Below are 24929 nucleotides of genomic sequence, written 5' to 3'. Positions count from 1 at the left end.
AAAAAATTCAAATAGTCTTTTAATTCTAGTGGGAAGTTTTCTAGGGTTTTTTTGAGATGTACAATCATTTTAACAGAAATAGTAATTTCAACTCTTTTTCTTTACTGTTCATATCAGTTATTTTTTGTCATACTGCATTTGCTAAAACCAAGAGAATATGAAATAATGATAGTGATTGCTGACAAACTGTCTAATTTCTGATTTCACATGAAATTGTTTTAGAGTGCTACTGTTTAGAATAATATTTGTTCTTGGGAGGCACCTGGGTGGCTCGGTGGGTTAAAGCCTCTGCCTTCTGCTCAGATCATGATCTCAGGGTCCTGGATCGAGCCCTGCATTGGACTCTCTGCTCAGCAGGGAGCCTACCCCCCCCACCTGCCTCTCTGCCTACTTGTGATCTCTGTCTGTCAAATAAAATAATAATAAAAAAAAGAATAATATTTGTTCTTAGGTTATGGTCTTAACTCTTTTTATTCCTAGTTTTACTCAGAGTTTTTAAAATTTGCTCCTGGCTTTTACCAAACACCTTTTCAGCATTTATGACATCATGTGGATTTTGTCTATTGGTTTGTTGTTGTATATAATAGACTGACTGATTTCCTGATATGACCATCTTTGAATTTTTAGAATAAACCTTGGTCATTGTGTTCATTTGCTAGGGCTACCATAACAAAGTACCACAAATCAGATAACTTAGAACAATAGAAACTTCTTGTCATACAGTCCTGGAAATAGAAGCCCCAAATCAAGGTGTCAACAGGGCCACACTCCTTCTAAAACCTGTAGAGGATGGTTCTTCCTCACTTCTCGATAGCTTCTAGTGATTTTCCAGTGAGCTTTGGCAATCCTGGGCTTATAGATACACCATTCTGTCCTCTGTCCTCACAAGGCATCTTCCTTGTATTTCCCTTCACACAGCCTTTGTCTATTTCTCCATATCATCTTCCCTCCATGCATGTCCATCTCTGTGTCCAAATTTTCCCTTTTTGTAGACTAGCTGTCATATTACATTAGGGCCCACCCTAGTGACCTTACTTTCACTTAATTGCCTACATAAAGATCCTTTTCCCAAATAAGGCCACATCCTGAGGTACTAGGAATTAGGACTTCAACATAAATTTTTTTTTTTTTTTTTTTTTGGTGGAGGGACAAAATTCAACCCTTCAACCCCAAACAATCCTATTCTAACAATTTTGACATATTCCTGGATTCTATGTGACAATATTCTCAATACTTTCAAAATAATTTCTAAATAAAATATTTTCTCCTGTCCCATAGGTTACCTTTTCACTCTCTTGATTGTTTCCTTTGTTGTGCAAGAAGTTTTTTAGTTTGATGTACTCCCACTTGTCTCTTTGCTTTTGTTGCCTGTGTTTTTGGTGTCATATACTATAAATCATTGCCAGAACCAATATCAGATATCTGTTGCCCCTCTGCTTTCTTCTAGTTTTAACTTCAAGTCTGATATTTATATCTTCATTCCATTTCAAGTTAATTTTTTTTGTGAGTGATAGAATATAGAGGTCAGTAGTATTCTTTTGCTTGTGAATATCTAGTCTTCCCAACATTTACTGAAGAGACTATACTTTCCCCACTGTGTGTTCTTAGTGCTTTTACTAAAGATTACTTGACCATACCATGTGGGTTTATTTCTGGTCCCTCTATTTTGTTCTCTATCTATCATATGCCTCAATCACCACAGAATGTCATTCATTCATTCATTCACTCATTCATTCTTTCTGTAAATATTTATTGAATGCCTAGTCTGTATCTGTTGGTATGGGAGTATTGTGAATAAGTCAGAAAAGATCCTTGAATTCATGAAACTTAATATTAGCAGGAAACCATATATTACCAGATATAGACAGTTACCTGGATAATTGAACTAGAGAGTGATGGGAAAGCTCAGAATTCAGGGACCCTGACAGGGATTACCTAACCCTGTTTTGGGAGCACTAAAGGGCATCTGGGGAGCAGTCAGTCAGATGGATTGGTGGGAAAGAGTCCTGGTGAGAGAACAGAATGTGCAAAGGGCAGAGATGAGAAAGAGTCAGAGAACCTGGAAGAACTGTGTGATAACAAGGAGCTGCTACTCATTCGTTGGGTGCTTGTCACATACATGCCTTATAATTTGTGGGATGCTTTACACATATCAGTGCCTGTAGCCTTATAACAAGTATATGCTGAAAGTATGATGATCTCATTTCATAGAAAAAGGAGTGAAATTTTTAAGTTTTTCTTTTTCTTTATTATTTATTTATTTGACAGACAGAGACTACAAGTAAGCAGAGAGGCAGGCAGAGAGAGAGGGGAGGAAGCAGGCTCCCTGCTGAGCAGAGAGCCCGATGCGGGACTCGATCCCAGGACCCTGAGATCATGACCTGAGCCAAAGGCAGCGGCTTAACCCACTGAGCCACCCAGGCGCCCTCTCTAAGTTTTTCTTTAAGTTTTTCTGATTTCACATGAAATTGTTTTAGAGTGCTACTGTTTAGAATAATATTTGTTCTTGGGAGGCAGCTGGGTGGCTGGGTGGGTTAAAGCCTCTGCCTTCTGCTCAGGTCATGATCTCAGGGTCCTGGGATCGAGCACTTACCACATAGGTGGTAAGTTGGTTTGAATAAATCCAAATGCATAATACTAATTGTTATTATATCTGTGATTTTTCTCTTTCTTCCATTTTGTTCACTGGCTCTTCACCCTACTGTTCCTACCCCTTCTCATTCCACAGGTGTTGCTGTCGGCTCTTGCTCCTCTGGTGATATGCTTTCTCTTAAAGTATAGATCCAGCAAGTAACTCCAAGTTACTTCCTCTGCATTACCCAATGACTTCCAAGCTCTCCATTCCTCATACCGGATGTGCTTTTCTAACATAACCTTCCCTTTCAAGAACATGTGCTCAGTTCCCAGTAGGAAGTCAGAACTCTTCATATTCTGTGGCTTCCTTAATCTGGCTCTCCCACTTTGTTCCCATTTAGTGACCTACACAAATCCTCTGCTAGAGCTAGGCCTGTCTTAGCCTCATCTGCTTATGTGATGGTCCTTTCTCATGCTCTTTCTTGCTTCCAGACCTTTACACATGCTTTCCTTCTAGCGAAGAATTCCCTTTTCCTACTTCACATAGCCATGCCCTATTAATGTTTCAGGTGACTCAACAAAATTTTACATGTTATACAAAATCTTCTTTGATTTTCCTTTGCTCTGTTATGTGTCCATCTTTGAAAGTATCATAACATCTTTTACTTAACATCTATCATAGCACAATGTTAAAATTGCCTATTTCTTGTCAGCTACCATCTCCTTACCAGTAGGCTCATTGAGGGCAGTTATGGTCCTAGTTCATTCACTGCTGTACCCAAGCACCTAGTTCAGTGCCTGAATGCAGAAGGCAACGAGAAAATATTTCGTTAGATGAGTGAATGACCAAAACAATGAGTGAATGAGTGAGAGAATGAATGAATGAATCCATTATATGCCCTCCACCTGAATGCTTTCCTTTACTTTACCAAAGCAAAGACATAGTTCTACTTTACTAAATCCTGTCAGTCCCTTCGGACCTAGATTAAATTGTATCTCCTCCATGAAATCATCTTAATTACTCTAGACTCCAATTACTTCTTCTTTCTTGGACTTTATTTAGCAGTTATAACAATTTAACATCAAGTTTTGAATTGTCTTCTCTTATTTTTTAATTGTGTGGTGTATGTGTGTCTTGTCCCATCAGTCATAGACTCCTTGAGGGAAGAAGTGGACTATATTTTATACTTCCTCATATAGGGTTTGGTATAGGGTAGGGCTCGATGAATACTTGTGAATTTGTGGCTCTCACCAGTAGTGTAAGAGGCAACGAATAAGTTTGCATGGAAATTTTTGCTCACATCATTAAAGAGATTGCCAGAGCCTTGTTTTATCCCACCTCCTACATGATCTTAGTACAATAGTTCTTGCCATTCATTGATTCAGAAAACATTTGAGTTCATACATGGTGCAACATAATTTAATATGTAATTATACTATGTATGAGTCGCTTTTTAAATGCATGTTAATTTCATCTACTCAGTTTTATTGTATTTTCCATGAAGACAAGGTCACTTTTCATACTTGGTCACCTCTGTAGCACTTAGCACATATATATACTGCATATATGTATACATGGTACATATTTGTTTAAAGATTGTTTAAATGACTATCATAAAATGGAATGCCACTGATGAATTGCCCTCAGTGTGATGCCTTATTAAAATAGTACTTAATCACATACACTTTATGTAGGATTGTAATTTATACAGAAAGATGACTTTATAATTGCTCTCTCTTTTTTGGGATATGAAGATTTGAAATTGACTTTGATAATTGAAATAGTCAAGCCACTCCCCAAAGAGAAAGATCTGGAGTGTCTATTGAATTATAAATAAATAAATAAACATAATTCTTTGTTCTTTAAGAGTTTGCAATCTATTATGTCACTTACCCAGCAATCATTAGTTGAAAGATTTCACATTACAGAAAACTCCTGTTATGTGTTAAAATCCCATAATGAGATAGTTAATTCTTTCTGAAATAACTGGAATGGATAAATAAGCATGGAATTAAAGAATGGGCACTGAAGTTTTACCTCAGGCAATAAGAAACAAAATATTTACATCCTTATTTTTAGGTTTTCTAAAATATGTGGTATTTGGATAGTATTCAAACAGTAATTGTTTGTTTTTCCTTTCTAGACAAGTGAAATTACTGATATTAAGGTAGGTCCCTCCAAAATCACTAGAACTTTGCAATTATCTGCTTGACTAACTGTGAAGCACCCTGCTTATTCACACTTAGGAAAAGAAAGTTTAAAAGAGGCCTTCCCCCTGCAGTAGGGGTAAGAGTCAGTCCTGTTCTCAGTTATTACCTGTTACATGTGTGGGGCTATGGCAGCTCTTTTTCTCATCTGCAGAGTCCACTGAACGGGACTAACTACCTGGCATGTCAGTTCTCCTCAGGTCTCATGAGATACTTAAAATAGCGCAGAAGTAGCTCTGGAAAAGATGTTTTTCTTGCATTTGTGCAAGAACAGTTACACAGAAAAAAGTGTGAGGGGTTGACCTTTATTCTCCTGCTGGGTAGCTATTGAAAAATCAAGTTTATCATTCTAGTTTTTTGTGATTCCATATTTCTGTAGACCCAGAAGTATATTTAGTAAATTTTCCTTCATTTAAGACAGGTATCATAAAATCAGATTTTATCAGAACTTGGAATTTATGGTAATTTTAACTGATTTGTCCTTCATTATCCATAAAGTTTGCTAAATAAAATTAGCCTAAAAAATTAGTATCCTCATAAGTATCTAATCCATCCATTTACATATTAAAAATTAATATACTAACCATAAAACATGATTGAAGCTGGTCCTTCTGTAGAAATATTTTGTTAGCCTAGTATTGTTGAATATACATGAACTTAAAAAGAAAAAGTGTACATATAAAATATTATTATTCAGACACTTCAGTAACTCAACTGGCCTCATGCTAGCATGTCAAAGCGTGTACACACTAAGAGGTTTTGCCATTTCAGGAATGCAATAGGTTATGGGGCGCCTGGGTGGCTCAGAGGGTTAAGCCGCTGCCTTTGGCTCAGGTCATGATCTCAGAGTCCTGGGATCGAGTCCCGCATCGGGCTCTCTGCTCGGCGGGGAGCCTGCTTCCTCCTCTCTCTCTCTGCCTGCCTCTCTGCCTACTTGTGATCTCTCTATGTCAAATAAATAAATAAAATCTTTAAAAAAAAAAGAATGCAATAGGTTAAAACTACAAACCTCTAAAATATGGGGGTAAAAATTTAGAATAACAGGCCTATAAAATAAACCATCAGAATCACAGAGGTAGAATTTAATCAGTGTCTGTTTTCACATGATAACCATCTAGTGGAGGATTATTTCCTGAAATTACTAGAAAAGAATTTAAAAGAAACATGAAATGAGGGAGCCCCAAAATGTTGTTGTCAAGGAAAATAGAATATGCTTTTAAATATATATCATGTAAATACATCACCTGTGTAATTTTTTCAGGCCATGCTCACAATACTTAATTAATTATGGTGTATTTAGAAAATTACCAAGTCCTTTAAAAAATTATTACTATCATTCTTAATTACTTTAAACCAACACTAGGCCAAAAGGAATCACAGATGAAATCTAAGTTTGTAGAAAAACTTAAAGTTTGTCGAAAAAACTTAAGTTTGTAGAAAAAACTTAAAGTTATAACTGAGAAGCAGACCATCAAGAATTATATATTTTGATGAATAGATATTTTTAAGAATGAAATTTTGAATCTTTTCCATGACCTTTCTTGACTATATCTGCTCAAATGAATATTTTCCTTATGAAGGGCAAATTTTTTTTTAAAGATTTTATTTATTTATTTGATAGAGAGAGATCACAAGTAGATGGACAGGCAGGCAGAGAGAGAGAGAGAGGGAAGCAGGCTCCCTGCTGAGCAGAGAGCCCAATGCGGGACTCGATCCCAGGACCCTGAGATCATGTCCTGAGCCGAAGGCAGCGGCCTAACCCGCTGAGCCACCCAGGCGCCCATGAAGGGCAAATTTTATAAGACCACATCCTTTGTATGTATTGCAAATCTGCTCTCATTTTAGAATAAAAAATCCCTTCTCTTATAAAGCATAGTACAAATTACTGTTTTATCTGCATTGGTGTATCTTAAATGAGCAAATGTGAAGAGGTATACTTAAGGGCATGGGCCTCCCAAGCAGAGAAATACGTCAAAGATCCTTCTTTCCAAAGGACATCTTGGTCAATAGCTGTATAAACACACAACCCTATTATTTTAGGTGAATTTGCTCTTCCAGAGAATTTTCTTTCATTCTAACAATTCATGAGTTTCTGTAACACATTAGGCAATAAACAGAAAATATAGTAAGCAGGCTTGTCCTTTGAAGAAAAAATACAACAAATGGCTAAACATTTTTCATACCTAATATGTATACATTTCTACCCTTCCTTGTCAATCCTGATACTAATATGGTAGTATATGAATAATTTAAAACACATGGTTCCATCCAAGAAATTGTAATGATTTTATGGGGTACCTAGCTCGTGACATGTCTGCCATGTCAAAGCCTCACATTTAGAAACTTCAAAATAAAGTTCTAAGCCATTTTCATCTATGGTCTTATGGGCTTTTAACCATAGAAGTTCAGAGCTTCAAAAATGATACTTTATCTATGTTACACTTTTTGTGCTTAAATATTGCCCTCTGACAACATTAGAAGTATTGTTGAATCAGCAACTACACGACTCACTGATACCTAAATCACAGGACTAGAAAAGATTATGTAGACTCATTTAAAGCATTTTTATGAGTTTTCTTGGGAGAATATATCCTGTTTTTTAAAATTTTGCGAGAAGAAAAGTTTAGACTCTCCCTAAGGAACTTCTTACGGCATTTAATTCAAAAAACACTGGAAATCTTTGTTCTTGCTCTACACCTCTCATCTTGTGATTTAAACATGTGTCTCATTCTTTTCTTAAGACCCATTAAAAATTGGGGGGGTGCTTATACCAGATAGTAGAACTCCGTCATGAAGCTGCACTCCTCAAAACTAGGGTACTGGGACCATCTCAGCTGTTAGATCTTTGCTTTAAAATGGTCCAGAAGCAGACTCTAGTCTATATGGATTTTGTATATAATTTGTTGTATCACCCAAGAGTGGGGAAGCAATTTGTGATTTTTCTCTAATGACATGTGTTCTTGTCATCAGAAAAAGTCTTTCAAAATTGAAATGTATATTTATTCTTGTTCCATTATTAACACCAGAAGGCATACCCCACAGACATGAAAACTCTTAAATCCAGCTAATCTGTTCTAGATACAGAGAATGCTAATGCGTACATGGACACTAGAGTATGCATTGCTTTCCTGGGCATGTGTTCAATGGCAGCCATCACTGAGTACCTGTGTTGTGAGGAGGTGAGGGGGAAGGACCTTAGGAAGTACAGAGGAGTAGATCCGTATCTTTGGACTCCAATGGAAGACCCCTTCCAACAGACGTGTTACGTGTTTAAACGCACAGAATATATGCATCACTTATAAGGAACAGTTTTTTCAGTGATTTTTTTAAAATTCTTTAGACTATGGACTTCACTAACAGGGAACATTCAAGGCATACATCTATTAACAAACTGGAACACGAGAATGAAAGGCTCCGAAATGATCTTGCAAAACTTCGTGTCAGTGGCAAATCAGCATGGGCTAACCAAAATACCTATGAGGAAATGGGACAGTACACCTATCAAAACCAAGTAAAAATGGAAAAACATGAAGATAGGTATGTTAACTCTCTTATATAAGGACACAAATGTATGCACATTTAATAGAAATGAATTTTGAAACAATTCAAAATAGAATTTTGTAAACTTGCTCTTCAGTTGTTAAAAATTTTATTTTGCAATGGTACTGCATAGTATAGATCTGTTGTTTTATGTGAAATTCTGTGCTGTTGATAGCTTTCAAAATCTAACAGGGAAATGGGTAGTGTTACAGTGAATTTTTGTCTCTTCAGACCCTTCTTAGATACCGATGTAGCAATAAAATATACAAACAGATATCTTATTTTTAATGTCAAAAGAAAAACTAGATTTTCATATGTTACATATATTGTTCAAACAAAGTAGAAATATAGGACTATGTCAGTTCTGACTCACTTCAAAATATACACTTTATTCCAACACTCCAACAGTAGCAACAAACCAGTGATTGCTTCCTAGGGAAAGAATTGGACAATGGGTAGGAGGTTTCCCCTGAGTGAAGAGAAGCATATGGGGAATTAATATCTGCTAGCCACAGGATCCCTTTTAAAGTGCCTTAGTTCAGAATTTAAGTAAATATGTCAACTATAAAATCAGACTAATTTATTCAACTTTAATAAAATATTTATGGAATCAAATCTGTCTCTGGAGAATTTTTTGTCTTTCTCCAGACTTGGAAAATTCTCAGCAAAATAAACAAGCTTCTTTTCTCACAGGACAGCTCTGAGTTATTAACATGCTAGTGTACATTGTGAGGGTCAAGAAGAGGTGTAATATGCAACACTCCCCAAACTCATTTAATATCAGATTTATTAACATTTTGTGGTGCCACAAAATGCTGAATTGATAGGACCCAACTTCAATACAACTTTAGCTCAAGAGCTCATAGTACTTAGCAGGAAGACCTCACATACTGTTTTCATATAACATAATATTTACAACCTTGGGAAATTTATGGAAACTTTGTTATCCTCAATTTCCAATCAATAAATAGGGATAATAATTATAAGGTTCTTTGCGAGAATTGGAGAAGAACACATAGTTCCATATAAAACAAGTATTTCCATAAATGTTAGCCATTCTTATTGATATTATTATTACTAACAAAATGGTTAGCCTTTAGAATAATATGAATACTTCTTCAACAACTCACAGTGCCTAAAAAGTTGGTGTTGATGGTCAAATGGCTGAATCTGACATTTCCTCAGAGATAGGTGGTGTGGAGGAGGGGTGAAGCCAGGCTCATCCTTGTAACAAAGCATGTCCAGTTCTACAGGTGGATAAATGCATAAATCCACGGGACATACCAAAAAATACGTCTGTTCAACATTCTTGTGGATGTTGTGTATGTCTCTCCTACTGGTACAACCTCATCCCTGTACAAGTTAGAGAATAGGTCCTAATCGGATACAAGAAATGGCCACCTTTCAAAAGTGCTAAATTAATAGCCTTTCTTCAAGTAGTTCAGGAAGGAAATGAGGACAGACTGGCTGCTACCCAAAAAAAAAAAAAAAAATTGATGGCAGGATGTTGGCCAGAGCAGAGGTTGGGGATCTGGGGAGGGGGGTGCAGATAAATGGAACAGGCCACTGAGACATGGCTGTGGACCAGTTCTCTGGTGAATGTGCCCATGTGCTGGCCAGTAAAATTGAAAATCTGTCCAAAAGGGGTCTCATTTTGATTGTGGCACAGAAGTATATTTTCTAATATGGAATAAATCCTACTATACATATTTCTCCATGGGTCAAATCACAAACTCATGTATACGTTGTTTTTTTTTTCCCCCTTGGCAAGAGAAAAGCAAACCCCTAAAGATATGATAAAGGATCTTCCTGTGGATCTTAGCCAGAACTGGACTGGATAGAGCCCCCATTAGGGGCAGAACACTGTTTCCTGTTCTTGCTTGTTGGGAATAACTCTGAAAGCCTTAGATGACAGTACCAGGAGTTGTTATTTAAAAGACAGTTACTTTGCCTTTTGTTATTTTTAAAGAAGTAATTTTATTGTTTGGATTGCCCCCTTTTTGCTTTGTTGGATGGCACAGAATGTGTTAAAAGTGCCTAACAAAAATAAGACAGTAGGGGACACAGAAAGCAACACGAGGTAAAGTGCTCAGCAGGAGATTATCTTAATAAGCAGTTTGGACCTACTATTTCTGCTGCAGACCCTTGTGTCCTGCCAGTCTCATCTGTTGAAAGTTTCATTAAATTAGTTTTAATGCCTTGTCTGATTTCAGTGTTCTCCAGTGACCTGATTTTTAAAAGAAACAGCATTTCAAATGTTCTGAATAAATTATTACCATGTAGAACCCACTATGGGGAAAGCGTTGTTGAGTTGCAAGGACAGCGGGCTCAGCAGTAGAGAGCTGTAAAGTACATGTCTATTAATTTTAGCAAGTGAAAAATGAAATGTTCCTTCTTTCCCTCACAGCACAGCTCAGTGAAGCCAAATAGCAAAAGCTCTATGTACTCGTGAGACATAAAAATCATCAGAAAATACTGAGTCATATTTACATAGCAATGGCTAATGCGGTGAGGTCTCATTAAACTATTTTAGAAAGGAGAAATCTTTTAGGTACAAGTATATGAAGAAAGTATTCCACAAAAAATTTTTTTAAAGACTTTATTGATTTATTTGTCAGAGAGAGAGCACAAGCAAGGGGAGCGGCAGGCAGAGGGAGCAGCAGACTCCCCACTGAGCAGGGAGCCTGATGCAGGACTCCATCCCAGGACCCTGGGATGATGACCTGAGCCAAAGGGAGATGCTTAACCGATTGAGTCACCCAGACGTCCCCCACAAAATTTTTAAGTCTGATTTTTAGCTGCTTCCTCCTTCTAGCTGAGGAAGATTGGCATAATACATTTTTTAATTTTTTTATTTTATTTAAATTAGATTAATTAACATATAGTGTATTATTAGTTTCAGAAGAGAGTTCAGGGATTCATCAGTTGCATACAGCATCCAGTGCTCACATCACATGCCCTCTTCAATGCCCATCACCCAGTTACTTCAGCCCCCCACCCCTCCGGCAACCCTCAGTCTGTTTCCTATGGTTTGTCTCCCTCACTGATTTCATCTTATTTTATTTTTCCCTCCATTTCCCTGTGATCCTCTGTTTTGTTCCTTAAATTCCACACATGAGTGGGGCGCCTGGGTGGCTCAGTGGGTTAAGCCTCTGCCTTCGGCTCAGGTCATGATCTCAAGGTCCTGGGATAGAGCCCCACATCAGGTTCTCTGCTCAGCGGGGAGCTTGCTTCCCCCTCCCTCTCTGCCCGCCTCTGTCCCTACTTGTGATCTCTCTCTCTGTCAACTAAATAAATAAAAATCATTTTTTAAAAATTCCACATATGAGCATAATCATATGGTAATTTTCTTTCTCTGATTGATGTATTTCACATAATACATTTTTAAATAATCTTTTATCCACTCAGAAGTTACTCAATTTTTTTTCATTCCTATTAGAATAAGAAGTTCTTCATGCTCATCCACTTAAAATGCAAAGCATTTTAGAATATTCCAAAAGATTTGCTTTCTGATAAGAAAGCTACTCAGCACTTTAAAAAATTATGAATAAGATATAATTGAATTTGGTGAGGAGGTATTGAATATTTTTAAAGTTTCTAAAAGTTAGAGTTTTGAAGTTTAAGGGTAATTTACAAGCTAATTTTGAATAGCCGTATCCAGAGCGATTAACATGACCAATTTTAATGACACCTCAATTTTGTAATAAAAGGGGTTTCATCTCTATATACAACACATACTTAAAAGTTAATGTAAAGTTTTAAAGGTTACATCATGCACTGGAGAGAGTTTAGTGATCATAAATATTAATCATTAAAATTGCTTCAAATCTAGTTAAGAAATAAAAAGATTCTAATATTAAGAAAACCAAAGTTGGTGGGTTTGTCATAACCACTCCCACAGAATCCCTTGTCAAGGGAGGAATAGTCATCGAGAAGCCAAAAAAGTAAGCTGAGAAAATTTTGTACCAAGGCGTTACTGAATAAGGAGCAAAACATAGCAGGCTGAACAGTTGCGGGCCAGGAAATAATGAGTAGTTCGTGGAACGGGGAGCATCACGTGGAGTGCTAGAAGGCAAGGTTGGAAGCAGGCAAATTAGCACTTGTGAAGGGAACCTGTTCATGCTAAGAATATTATCCTGTAGCCCAGGGAAAACTAACAGAGGACCAGAACAGATGTCCAGTCAGACAGCTCTGAAAACTGTGGACAGTTGACTCCATGGCCTCAGAGGCAGAGCTCTGCTCCCACCAACAACTGGGTCCTGCCCTCCTGGCCTGAGCAGGCAGAGGCCTGGGACAAGGGCCTGTGGAAAAGCTAACTGAAAAGACCAGCTTGTGAGAAGGAAATAAAAGCCTTCGGAAATAACTTTTAAGATAGCTTTTAAACTGATAGACTGAGCATTTTTTGCAAGACGGTTTTATGAAGTATTTGAATAGCTGCATTTTAGAAGAACTTTTCAGATATAAAGACGACTTAAAACAAAAGGATTTTACTCCATAATGGAGTCTTTCCTTTCAATCTCTATATTTTATGGATCTTACAGTAAAACGCATGTTCACCTATAAGTTTCAGGAATTAACACTGTAAAACTGTATCAATACATCCAAAGCAAAAGGGGTCATTGAGATACTTCTATAGAATATTTAGGACAAATACTTTCCCTGAAATCTTTGTATAATTGAGATTATGAAGAGATATATATTTCTTGAGTCCCTTCTATAATTATCTTATTTTTTCCCACTGTGCTTTGACGTGTAGATGTTACCCTCACTCAATTAAAAGGTTCAACTGCAGACTCTGTGCAGATGTACCCTACAATTGTTATAATTCTATCCGAATTGTGGGCTGTTTCATCTTAACGTGCACATCATAAACCACGTTATTTCAGTTTAATTTGCTGTTCTGTTTCCATGGTAATTATGGTTTGGAAGAATGGATTTAAAAAAGGATATATTTCAAGATCAGTAAAAATGGAAAACATGTTGTGTTTGTTTTTATGTCCTAATTTACAGATGTCTCACTTAACTTTTATTGTTACTTGTATGCACCACTTTGAAAATGTTTACATGATAGGAAACAAGCCTGTATAGACAGATAGTCTTTGGATAAGAACAGAGAACAGAAATGTGAAATTTTTGCAACTGCAGGAAATTAAAATATGAAGGCTTTGAAAATGGTAAATCAATACCTGTGGAGAATTTGAATAATCAGTAAAAATGAATAAATAAACTTAAGTTGAAGGGATTCTTATGTTTTCATGGGCTTTGATGATTTTGATTGAATTTCAACCTCAATTTCATGAATTAATGTTCAGAAAGACATTTATTTGGTCCCAAGTAGCTTGTACTGTTAAGACCTCTTTATGTAAAATTTTATGGGAAATTGGTTCGGTTTTTGCTTTGTTCTTCCTTTGTTTAGTCAGCATACCAAAATTTAAAATCTCACTGGTTTTTTATTCAGTCTTCTACCTTCTACCTTCTATTTTAGTACAAACAACCAATTCTGTACTGTACTTTTCATCCCAATTGTGAAGTTCATTTCTCCCAACAACCCACTGTTTATCAAAGAAAAAATTAAAGTCACAGAAAGACATAATTTCCTGCTCAAGGTCAAGGTCATAAAACTACTAAGTGTGGAAGAATTTAGGAGATGATACAAATTGAAAAAATGTTTTTTTTATGATTTTATTGAGAGAAATAGAGAAAATGCATGAGCAGGAGAGAGGGGCAGAGGGAGAAGCAGACTTCTTGCTGGGCAGAGAGCCCAGCTCAGGACTCGATCCCAGGACCCCCGGATCCTGACCTGAGCTGAAGGCACTTAACTGACTGAGCCACCCAGGCACAGAAAAATGTTGCAAATTATTAAGCCCTGTAGAAATTAGAATTATTGTACAAGGACTTATTTTAGCATTAAAAAAAGCAGCATAATTCTGTTAAGAAAGCCAGCAAGGTTAAGTGAAATAGAGAATACAAAAAGAGGATTATTTAGAATCGTCAAGGGCAGCAGTGTGAGCTGTTCTGAGATTCTTCCCAAATTGGGTATCATGTTATTGAATTAAATGGCAAAGAGACCCAAAAGTAAAACACAGAAAGGGATGCAATCCAGGCAATAAGAATAGAAGAATATTTTTAACAATTATCAAGTTTCCGGTTCACTATTAATCATTAGAAATGACTCATCAGGAAGATGATTTTCAAAGAGATACTGAGATAAGAAGCCCAAAGTTTTTGTGCTTCCCCCCGCCCAGCGACCACCTTTAGACATCAGAGAAACTACCTTAGCCGTGAGAATAAGCAGTGTCCTTGGTGTAGCAGTAAACGAGGATCATCCTTCTCTTCTAGACTTAGCCAAGATCATGAGCCAAACAGAAGTATGACACCTCCTCTGCCACCTTTGCCATTTCAAACCAAAGAAATGACAAGTCCCCTGGTTAGTGACGACGAAGTGTTCCCACTGGTGAGTGGCTTATTTTTTTCCTTTAGGGAGTGATTACTCTTACACTGATACCTATATACTGATGTACACATTAAAAAAAAAAAAACAAAGTTGCTCCGGATTGGACTCCAAGGTGGGTCTGCGAGTCATCTGGCCATGCCTTTCCTTAGAAGGAAAAGAGATCCACAATGCTCCATGAAGTGTTTTGGTCTCTGGCTATTACCCTCTAGTGCAGGCCAGAATTACTGGTGAAAATTTTTAAATTTTAAAATTTTAAAAATTCAAATTTTTAAAAATTCAAATGCTTAGGACTCATCCTTTGACACTACATGAGCCCTCAATGATCTGCCTATCTAAAAGAGCAACAAATGATTTTTTATGCCTGTTTTATTTTTTTTCTTTTTAAATTTTTTTCTTTTTTAGATATTTTATTTATTCATTTGAGAGAGAGAGAAAGAGAGCACAAGCAGGGGGAGAGGTAGAGGAAGAGGGAGAAACAGACTCTCTGCTGAGCTGGGAGCCGAAGTGGGACTCGATCCCAGGACCCTGGGATCATGACCTGAGCCAAAGGCACACACTTAACCGTCTGAGCCACCCAAGAGTCTTTTTATGCCTGTTTAAAAAAAAAAAAATCTTTTTATTGACTCTGACATCCATACAGAAATATGCACAATCAGAATTGTTCAGCTTGATGAGTTATCACAGAGGGAACATCCATGTAACTAACACGCAAGTAACAAACAGAGCATTGGTGACACTCGGGAAGCACCTCTCGCATTCCCTTCCAGTCACCCCTTCCATTTGCTCCTAAGGTAACCACTACCCTGACTCTCAATGTCACAAATTAGTTGTGGCCATTTGTAAATTTTATATAAATGGTATCATACTATATGTGTTCTTTATGTCTGGCTTCTTTTACTCAACATTACTTCTGAGGTCCATCATCCACATTGTTTTCTATGGCTGTAGTTGATCTATTTTTGTTTCGCTATAGTAGTCCATTGTACATAAATGCTCCGTGGGAGAAGACTACAATTTATCCATTTTGCTGTTGGCATGCATTTGAGTTATTTCCTGCTTGGGAATATTACAAATAATACCGCTAAACACATTCTCATATGTGTTTTTGGCACACATGTGTACACATTTCCATTGGGCATATTCCCAAGAGTGAAGTTGCTAGGTCAGGGGATATTCATAAGGTAAGTTTTAGGAGGGAATGCAAAACTGTTTTCCTAATTGTTTGAGCCAGTTAATACCCCAATAAGTAGTATATGAGTGTTCCTGTTATATATTCTTTCCAACACTTGGTATTATCAATCTTTTTAATTTTAGTTTTCTTGGTCAATGTGTAGTAACTTCCTATTGTGGTTTTAGTTATATATCTGGTGAATAATGAAGCTGAGCTCCTTTTCATATATTTACCGGCCATTTTTATATTCTCCTTTGTAAAATGTCTGTTCAATTTCCTTGCCCAACTTCCTGTTGGACCACCTTTATTCTCATTGATTTGTAGGAGTTCCTTCTATATTCTGGATATAAGCCCTTTGTTGGTTATATAAATTTTAGATATCTTCTCCTACTCTTACTTGTTTCTTCACTTAATAACATCTTTTGGTAACCAGAACTTTCTAATTTTACTACACTCAAACTTCTGTGGTTAACATTTTTGGTATCCTATTTAAAACTTGGCTTGTCCCAAAGTTATAAAAATATTTTCTTCTAGAACCTTTGGCTCTTTACCTTTCATATTTACATTTATACCTGAAATCAATTTTTGCATATGGTGCAAGGTAGTATTATCAAACCCTTTTCCCATGGAAATATTCAATTGAATTTGCACATGTTTTCCATTCCTGTAGATGCTATTGAATTTTCTGTATCCAGAATCAAACTAATGAGTTTGTTTTCTACTTTCATATCTTTATACCTTTTTTCTCTTTTTCTTGCTTTATTATACTAAGGCCTCCTCCAGTAAATGTTGAATAGGAAAAGTGGTACAGACAGTATCCTTCTCTCATTCTCAGTTGAAAAGAGAAAGCTTTCAGTAGTCCACCATTATGTATGATATTTCTATAGGTATTTTATAGATTCCTTTGAAAAGATTATGGAAATTCCCTTTTATTCCTAGATTGTGAACTTTGTTCACGAATTAATATGGAATTTTATCAAATGCTTTTACTACTGCTTTTGAAATGACCGAAAAAAATTAAAATAAATGACCATATAATTTTTCTCCTCTGCTTGGTTAGTATGATATCTTTTCTTGTTAACCCAACTTCAAATTCTTGGAATAAACTCCACTTGGTTACTGTATTTGGTCTGTTCATATTGGCTTAGAATTTTTGCTTTGTGTTCACTAGAGAAATTAGCCTGTAATATTTCTTTGTTGTCCGTGTCAGCATTATGCTGACCTCATAAAACAGGGGGAAAAGGTTCTTAATTTCATATTCTTCTGTTTCTTCATTTTCCTTGACTTTCTGCACTGGTTTCTATACATAAAAGAGCCACCTCTCCCTGTCTCAAGAAAATGGTCTCCAGTAGGTTGATTTCAGTCTTTTATTTTTCAAGTCTTGAATTTTTGTTTGATTCTTTTTTACATTTTCTAGTTCTGTGCTGAAATTTTCTGCCTTATGATTTAATTTCTTGAACATAATATTCACGGGGTTTCTTAAAGTAAGTATTTACCTCAGAAAGTAACTAGTATTACTCTTTCCAATTGTGTTCACTTGTATTCAAAGTATATTATGTAATTTTCCAGCTCCTCTCCATGGTATACTCATATTGGATACAAATTATAAACATTGGCTACAACAGAAAATGTTTAAACTGGATGGCTATCCCATGAGTACTTTTCTGCTTTTCTGGAATCTATCCCCTTCTTTTGGAAGTAAGATTTAAGCTCTGGTGGAAAGAGAAGACTTAAAACCATTAACTCTTGAAGCCTTGAAATGCCAGACTTATTTGAACAGAATAAAATCTCATATCAACAAAGTAACTGAAATATATTTCCTGATTTAAGCTACGGGAACCACTAAGGGGATTTAGCAAATTCTGTATCAACAAAATTTGGATCTTTAAGGACTCCAAAGTAAGCATTACCCCAGGGAAAGCAAACATGATGAATTGCTAAATGTTCTAATGTCAGCAGTTGTTAGCATTGTAGGATTGTTCGTTTTTTCTCAAATATCACCTCATCCAAGGGGCCTGGGCAACCAACCAACCAGAGCACCTCCCTCTTTATTCCCTGACCCCTTGTCCTGGTTTTTGTTTTGTTCATAGCACTTCACCATAAGACATTTTACACCTGCTTGTGTGTTTGGCTCCCTCCTTTAGAATTTAAGCTCCATGAAAGTAGGGATTTTTTCTTTGTTTACCATTGTAACCCCTGCACTAAAATAGTGTGTGGCACTAGTAGGCACATAGAAAGCATATGAGATCATCTGTTTTATTAACAATAAGCACTGGGCTTTCTTCTGTCTCTAAAATTCCATGTTAATCCTTTGAGGAAATTCCTAGCTCCACAGTTCACCAGGAAAGAAAATTCTCTACTGTTTTTAAGTCTGGGCATGGGGAACTTAATCTGTGATGTTCCCTGAAAGACACAGCCCAGTCCACTCTTCTGGGTCCAGTGGTTCCTCCCACACACACACACTTCTGCATTTTAACTTCTCTGTCAATTTTGTTCCTTCCAAGACCATCAGGAACCTTCTAGCTGCTAATTAAATATGCCTTTAAGAACTTATCTTCATCTTTTTTTCTTGAAACTCTCATGTCTTCTGGCTTCTATGACCCTATTCTTCACTGATTTCCCTGCTGTCTTTCGAATTCCTTTTTCCCAGTCTGCTTCCAAGCTTCTGCCTCCTATACATCTCCCTTAAATAGTAATGTCATCATTCAGGCATACAATACACATATATTATAAGCATCAAGTGTATGGCAGGTTCTGTTCTAAACACATCTTTGATGAGACAGACAGGTCTACAGGTCTGGCAAAAGAGAGGAATGCCCCACCCCACCCCCACCAAAAAATGGATGAATGGATTAACAAATAGTGTCCCAGACACAGTGGAATACTATTCAGCCATAAAAAGGAGTGAAGTGGTGATACATACTACAATGTGTTGGATGAACCCCCAAAACACAAAGCTAAGCAAGAGCAATAGGCCCCAAAAGATCATATATTTTATGATTCCACCTATATGAAGGGCTGAGAATAGGTGAATCATAGAAACAAAATGCAGATTGGTGGTTACCAAGGGCAGCAAGGGGAGTGGGGAATGGGGATCAGTGGCTTCATGGGTTGAGTTTCCTGTCAGGAGGATGAAACTATTTTGGAACCAGAAAGAGATGGTTGTTCCATAACATTGTGAGTGTAAATTGTAAAGGCCACTGAGTGATTCATTTTAAAATGGTTTTACTTGATGTGCATTTTACCTCAAAAAAGGGTGGGGACAATTAATGACTGGAAACAAAGGAATATAAAAAAAATCAAATAGTGATAAATTGTATGACAAAAAGAGAAGCCAGTGATGTGACAGGAAGTAACAGGAGTGTGAAAGATTACTTTCAGTTACATGACCTGGAAAATGCAGAGGGGACACTGAGGGGACCTAAATTAAGTTGAGACCTAAATTAACAACAACAACAACAAATGATCCAAAGATCTGGAGGAGGAGGTCTGCAGGCAGAGGGAGTCCCTGGTGCAGATCTGTAAGGCATGATCAAGTTTGTTAAGTTTGAGAACCAGTCAAGGAGTGGGTAGAAGAGCCTGGACCTAGGAGGAGAGAGAGTATGGAATGAAATGGGGACAGAGAAGTATTCAGAAGAAAAGATCTGTAGAGACTATAGGCCAAGGGAAGGACTTTGAGTTTTGTTTTTAAAATATCTTTTAAGAAGACCCTTTTGATTGCCAAATAAATAATAAATTATAGAGGGGCAAATGTAGGAATGGGGAGAACAATTTTCAGGCTATTTCAGTAGTCAAGGCAAGAGATGATGGTGCTGGCTTGGCTACGGTGGTGAGAGAGAAACATCTGGGATCTGGAAAATGGGGTGGAGAACACACCAGACTGACAGAGGGTTGGCTCTGGGAGGTGAGGGAAAGAGAGGACTCTGAGATGACTCCTAGGCTGGCATCCTGAGCACCGGGTGGATGCTAGTGCCACGTGCAGACATAAAAGACAAGGGGGAGGAGCGGGGTGAGAGGATAAAGCCATGATTTCTAGACAGGGCCCTGCATTCAGTATGTTTATTAGACATGCAATGGGGATATCAGACAGGTGTTGGGATATGGGACTCTGGTATTCCAGCAAGAGATCAGAGCTGGAAACAAAGTATGGGAGTAATCAGCATGTGGCTGGCATTGAAATCTGTAGGGATGGATGAGAATACTTTGCAGGGTATAAATGGGGAAACTGTCCCAAGACAAAGCCTCAGACCATAACACTTAGTGGTTCAATGGGAACCTTGAAGGAGAGGAGGAAAAACTGATGGCAAAGGAGGTGGGACCCATGAGCCACGAGGTTCATTTGCAGAAACAGCCATCGACAAGATACGAAGGAATAGAATCCACAGTAGAGGAAGAAGTAAGAGTCTCTGAAACGGAGTATGGCCTAAAATATGGCTAGAGGTGCAAAAGGGTGTGGAGAGATGAGGGAGCTCCCTCCTGAGAAGGAGGCACCGGGTAATGAGTGAGAAAGTGAATATCCCAGGGAAGGGCTGTAGGACAGTCAGGCGGTGTTAACTAACCATCTGACATTTGCAGTCATGGACTTCAAGTGGAATCAGTCCCTGCAGTGATATAACCCCCACCCGCCCATCTACCTGCCCCTCAGATGCAGGCATGGCTCAGGCTGTTTATTTAGGCCTGGGTTTTACCCAGTCCCTAGGACAGAGACAGGATACGGGCAGGGGGCGGGGAGGATGGGGGGGACAAGTTTCTGAATGGTTGTAAGGATGGATCTGGAATATAAGCAGAGTTAGAAGGGGATGGGTGACATGAGAAAGCGGGGATACTAAACTGGAAGGATAGCAGACAGGTTGCTAAAATCTCCATTAATAAATAATGCGGTTATCATTGCTGACAAGGTCGAGAACATGAACATGGGATGGGGGCCTGAAATGAAGTTCTCTCCAAGATCCCATTTTTGAACTGCTTTTCTATTTGCATTCTTGGATGATTTCAATCAGACTCAGGGCTTTAATTATCTATAACTTTGAAATATCTGTGATCCAGAACTATCTTTTGAGATCTGGACTGATGACCTATTGCATCTTCTATATGACAATCTGTTTGAGTCCCAAGTCACCTCTAATTCAGCATTATTCAAAATCAAAAGCACTTACTCCATTCATATATTAATTAAAAATTTTGTTTAAAATATACTCTGTGCCCAAATCTGTGATAGAACCTGGGGAATTGAAAATAAGTAAGACCTTAACCCTACTGGGCCCCTTTTACTCTTTTATTGTTTCTCAGTAAATGGCATTGATGTCACCCACTCATCATTCAAGCCAGAAGTTAGGAAGTCATCTGTCTGAGATCAGGTTTCCTAGAATCTGAGATGGAGATTCTTATGAAAGTGATTTACTGAAGGTAGTATTCTTGACAGAAGGAGAGTCAGGGAAGCAGTCTAAGGGAGGGGAGAAAAGCTAAACAAGGGTGAGGTCTCAGCAAGAAGTTAGCTTGGCCTGGTCTCACCAGGAGCTTGGAGCATGAATTGCATGACAGAGTAGGTTCCCTTGGTGACAGGAAGTCAGGCGTTCCGGGCCTTGTGTCCATCAGTCCTTGCCTCTGGGAGGAGAGGGAATGGGCTGAAGGAGCTACTGCAACTTCTTGGATGAGGCAGGAGGCTCCAGCCAAGCTGAGGGTAGGTTTCCAGAGAACCAACACCCACAGCAGCTGGGGAATGGATGTACTAGCCCATTGAAGGGGATCCTCATAGGGCACCAACAGCTTCTGCTACCATCTGCCTCTTGAACCACTCAGATCATATTCTCTTCCTGTTGTTCATTCCATTCAGGCCTAGCTTCTCCAAGCTTCTGGCTGGCCTTAATTTCTGGGAAAGCTCAAGAGGAGAGTTAGTGCAACAAAATACAGGCCTTGATGCTGCAACTGGTCTCAAGGACTTGACTGCTAGTCATCATCTCTTCACCCATTCTAGACGCCCATGCCCTTGCCAGGATGTGGCTACTTACAGTTAAAAGTAGGCACGAGGGTATTAAAAGAAATCTCAGTGGCTCATTTGAATATCAGACATGTTCCTTACGACCTCTGTTATGTAGCAATAGTCTTTTTTATTTAAGATTTTCATTATTTATTTGACAAAAAAAGAGAGAGAGAGCGCATACCCACAAGCAGGGGAAGCAGCAGAGGGAGAGGGAGAAGCAGACTCCCCGCTGAGCAGGTAGCCCAATGTAGGGCTCAATCCCAGGACCCTGGGATTATGACCTGAGCCAAAGGCAGACACTTAATGGACTGAGCACGCAGGTGCGCCATGTAACAGTAGTCTCTGTGGTGATTAGGGCCAGGTACCTCTGCTGGGGTAGTACCTCTTTTCTGAGCCTCTGATCTTGTTGGAATGAGGTGCCCAAGGTGGCTAGGTGGCGGCCAGTGCTTTACGTTTAGTGAGAGTCTTATAGGTCTCTTGTTGGAGGCCTTTTCCTCTCTGAGACCAACCACCTCAATACTCAAGATACAAAGACAGAAGGTCCAAATTCCCCAAGTGGGTCAACAGAAATGACAGAGAGTGGAGCCATTCCTCCATCTTCCCTTCTGTTCCCAGATTCCTGTGTTCTACCTGTTGGAAACACAGTAGTGTGTAATAGCCATTGGTTGACTGTCTACACCATATCCTAGAGAAGGGTACCCCATCCTCACAGGGTATAATTTCCCAGCTGATGCCCCAGCCCTGCCTTCAAGAAGTTTATCAGGCTAGCATCCTCGAGGGGGTGTTGTATGCAGGAAGCCCAATGAATGCCAAGGTCATGCCCCACTGACATACTCCTCTGCTGCAAATTAGCTTCCTTTAGTGTTAATCAGGATCCCACATCAGTAAATCGGTCTGTCTGTGAGCTCTCGGGTAGTGGTCAAGGCCAAGGCCCTTTGGGCAGGAAAGGCAAACCCATAGAATACATGTCAGTGCTGGTAAGGATGAAACATTGCCTTTTCCAAGGTGTAAAGGACCCTGTGTGAACTGATTGCCAAGAGGCTTGTTGGTGTCCTTGAGAGATGCTGCCCTATTAGGAATTCCTCAGCTTCGGCCTTTGCTGCAAGCAGATGAGATACTCAACAGCAACAGTTAGCTAATTTAACCTTGGCAAAAGGCAGACCGCACCATTGGACCCATCTGTAATTTCCACTGGAGTGGCTAAGGACAGAGCGTGATCCAGTCATCCTACCCACTTCTTAGATGCTCTACCTCAACCAGGGCTCAGCAGCATTACAGGAACTGTTTTACAAATAGTATAGAGTTCTCTGGCCTTGTTGCAGAATCTTAAGGGCCTTCAATGCAACTTGCCTACTAAACTCACCAGAGGCTACACAAGGCAATTTTTTTCTATCAGAGACTCCTCTAGTGTGGGATCTGCTAAGTCATTTGGTATAAATTAGGACTTCACAGGTCACAAAGAATCAAATGAACACTCCCATATTACCACAAAGTGTGTAACTGGGCGCTCGCGACTGAGGCTTTGTTAGCTCTAATTGGACAAACGAGCTGCGTTCCAGCACTAGGGCCTTCCCCACGAGGAAGCTTCTGGTACGGCGACATGCACCATGCTGCCGGCCCTCCCCACCTGGCCAACTCCAGACAGCAGTTAGCTCCCTTTTTCCTCCAGTCCTTAATTTTTTTTTTTTTCCCTATTAAGCTTTCCTTGCCCAAGTCTACTATAATCTTCATTTTGGCTTTTTGGAGTTGCCTATTTTCAGGTGAGTAACCTCGGTTTGACAAATTGGTCAAGTATGTTTCAGGCAAGTTCCATGTTGTCCCTGCTTTTGCAGATGGACACAGTAATATTCATTTCTAGAGCTTTGGAATATAATGGTGCTGTGATGTTTTTGTTCCGTCAGGATTTCCCGAGCAGTCCCGGGATTACAAGAGCAGGGAGAGTTTAGCGTGGATTATCTCCCTGAGAGTTGCCCTTCGACCATGCCAGGGATGAAGCGTGTCTGGAAACAGGAAGATTTAGAAGGCTTTGTGTTTCCTCATCTAACCTTTCTTTCTGTCTTTAGTCTCCCCCAGATATAGTCTTCCCAGCCTCTCTGGCTGCACAGCATTTCCTTCTGGAGGAAGAGAAACGAGCAAAAGAATTTGAGAAACTTCTAAATACGCATATTGATGAACTGCAAAGACATACAGAATTTACTCTTAATAAATACACCAAGCTAAAACAAAATAGACACGTATGAGCTTTTAAACTCTTTTATTTGCTTCCCCCACCCCAAGAAAAAAAAGCTCTGGCAAAATATTTACAAAGCTGAATAATGAAACTGAGAAATTTTGTTCTGTTTTCTTAAGAAATCATTTCTGTTAGGCAGCTAGAAAATATTTTGTTCGATAAAGCTGTTTGTATTTCTACATTTACATAGTAAATTGTTTGGCTGCAGAGTAATGAGAAAATAAACGTTGACTACTCCAAAAGAGATTTGTTTCCCAGTCTAAGGAATATTGTGGAATTCAATATGGGGCTTTCCCCCCACTTGAATCGTGTATACTGAAAACACATTTCGTCTGTAACAACACAAAATGAGGGAAAGGGAATGCCGCCTTCCAAATATCAACGCATCGAGCACAGCTCACTTGTTCTAGGTCTGGAAACTTGAGGATTTTTAAGAATGAAAAGACATTATTTTGAGCTACGTCAACATCCTAAAATTTCTTTTAGGAAAAAAAAACAGTACAGCTTTACTGGTTTCGCGTTCATCCTTGTAATATCTGTTTTAACACAATGAGACATGGAACAAGCTATTTACACAGTTAACATATATGTGCCAGCCAGAGATAAAAGCTTTCCTGTTAATGTTAACTACTTCATGGACATGAACAAGATCAAGAAGATATAAAACATTACTGTTGGGACATTCTTCTCTGTAATACCTCTGTTGTTAATATAATAAAGGAATACGAAATTCTGTGGACTGAAAACATAAATGCCAAATCTGTATACAACA

At 38.5% G+C, this 24929-nt stretch overlaps 1 protein-coding gene across 4 annotated transcripts in view; it reads left to right on the top strand.

The window, feature by feature from the left end:
- The window catches only part of DEUP1 (deuterosome assembly protein 1), an 80680-nt gene extending 56065 nt beyond the window's left edge, over window positions 1-24615 (top strand). Inside the window, exons 11-14 of one of the 4 annotated variants that reach the window (XM_044258317.1) lie at window positions 4719-4742; window positions 8123-8319; window positions 14662-14776; window positions 23991-24615. In XM_044258317.1, coding sequence (XP_044114252.1) covers window positions 4719-4742; window positions 8123-8319; window positions 14662-14776; window positions 23991-24167 — 513 coding nt within the window. In that variant the 3' untranslated portion in view covers window positions 24168-24615. Of the gene's footprint in view, window positions 1-4718; window positions 4743-8122; window positions 8320-14661; window positions 14777-23990 lie in introns of those variants that run through there. The other 3 variants (XM_044258318.1, XM_044258319.1, XM_044258320.1) reach the window with 3 other exon arrangements.
- The last annotated feature ends 314 nt before the right edge of the window (window positions 24616-24929 follow it).

Source organism: Neovison vison, chromosome 7 (genome assembly GCF_020171115.1).
Source record: "Neovison vison isolate M4711 chromosome 7, ASM_NN_V1, whole genome shotgun sequence".
Taxonomy (NCBI): Eukaryota; Metazoa; Chordata; class Mammalia; order Carnivora; family Mustelidae; genus Neogale; species Neogale vison.
This window is presented reverse-complemented; position numbering and strand designations above follow the sequence as displayed.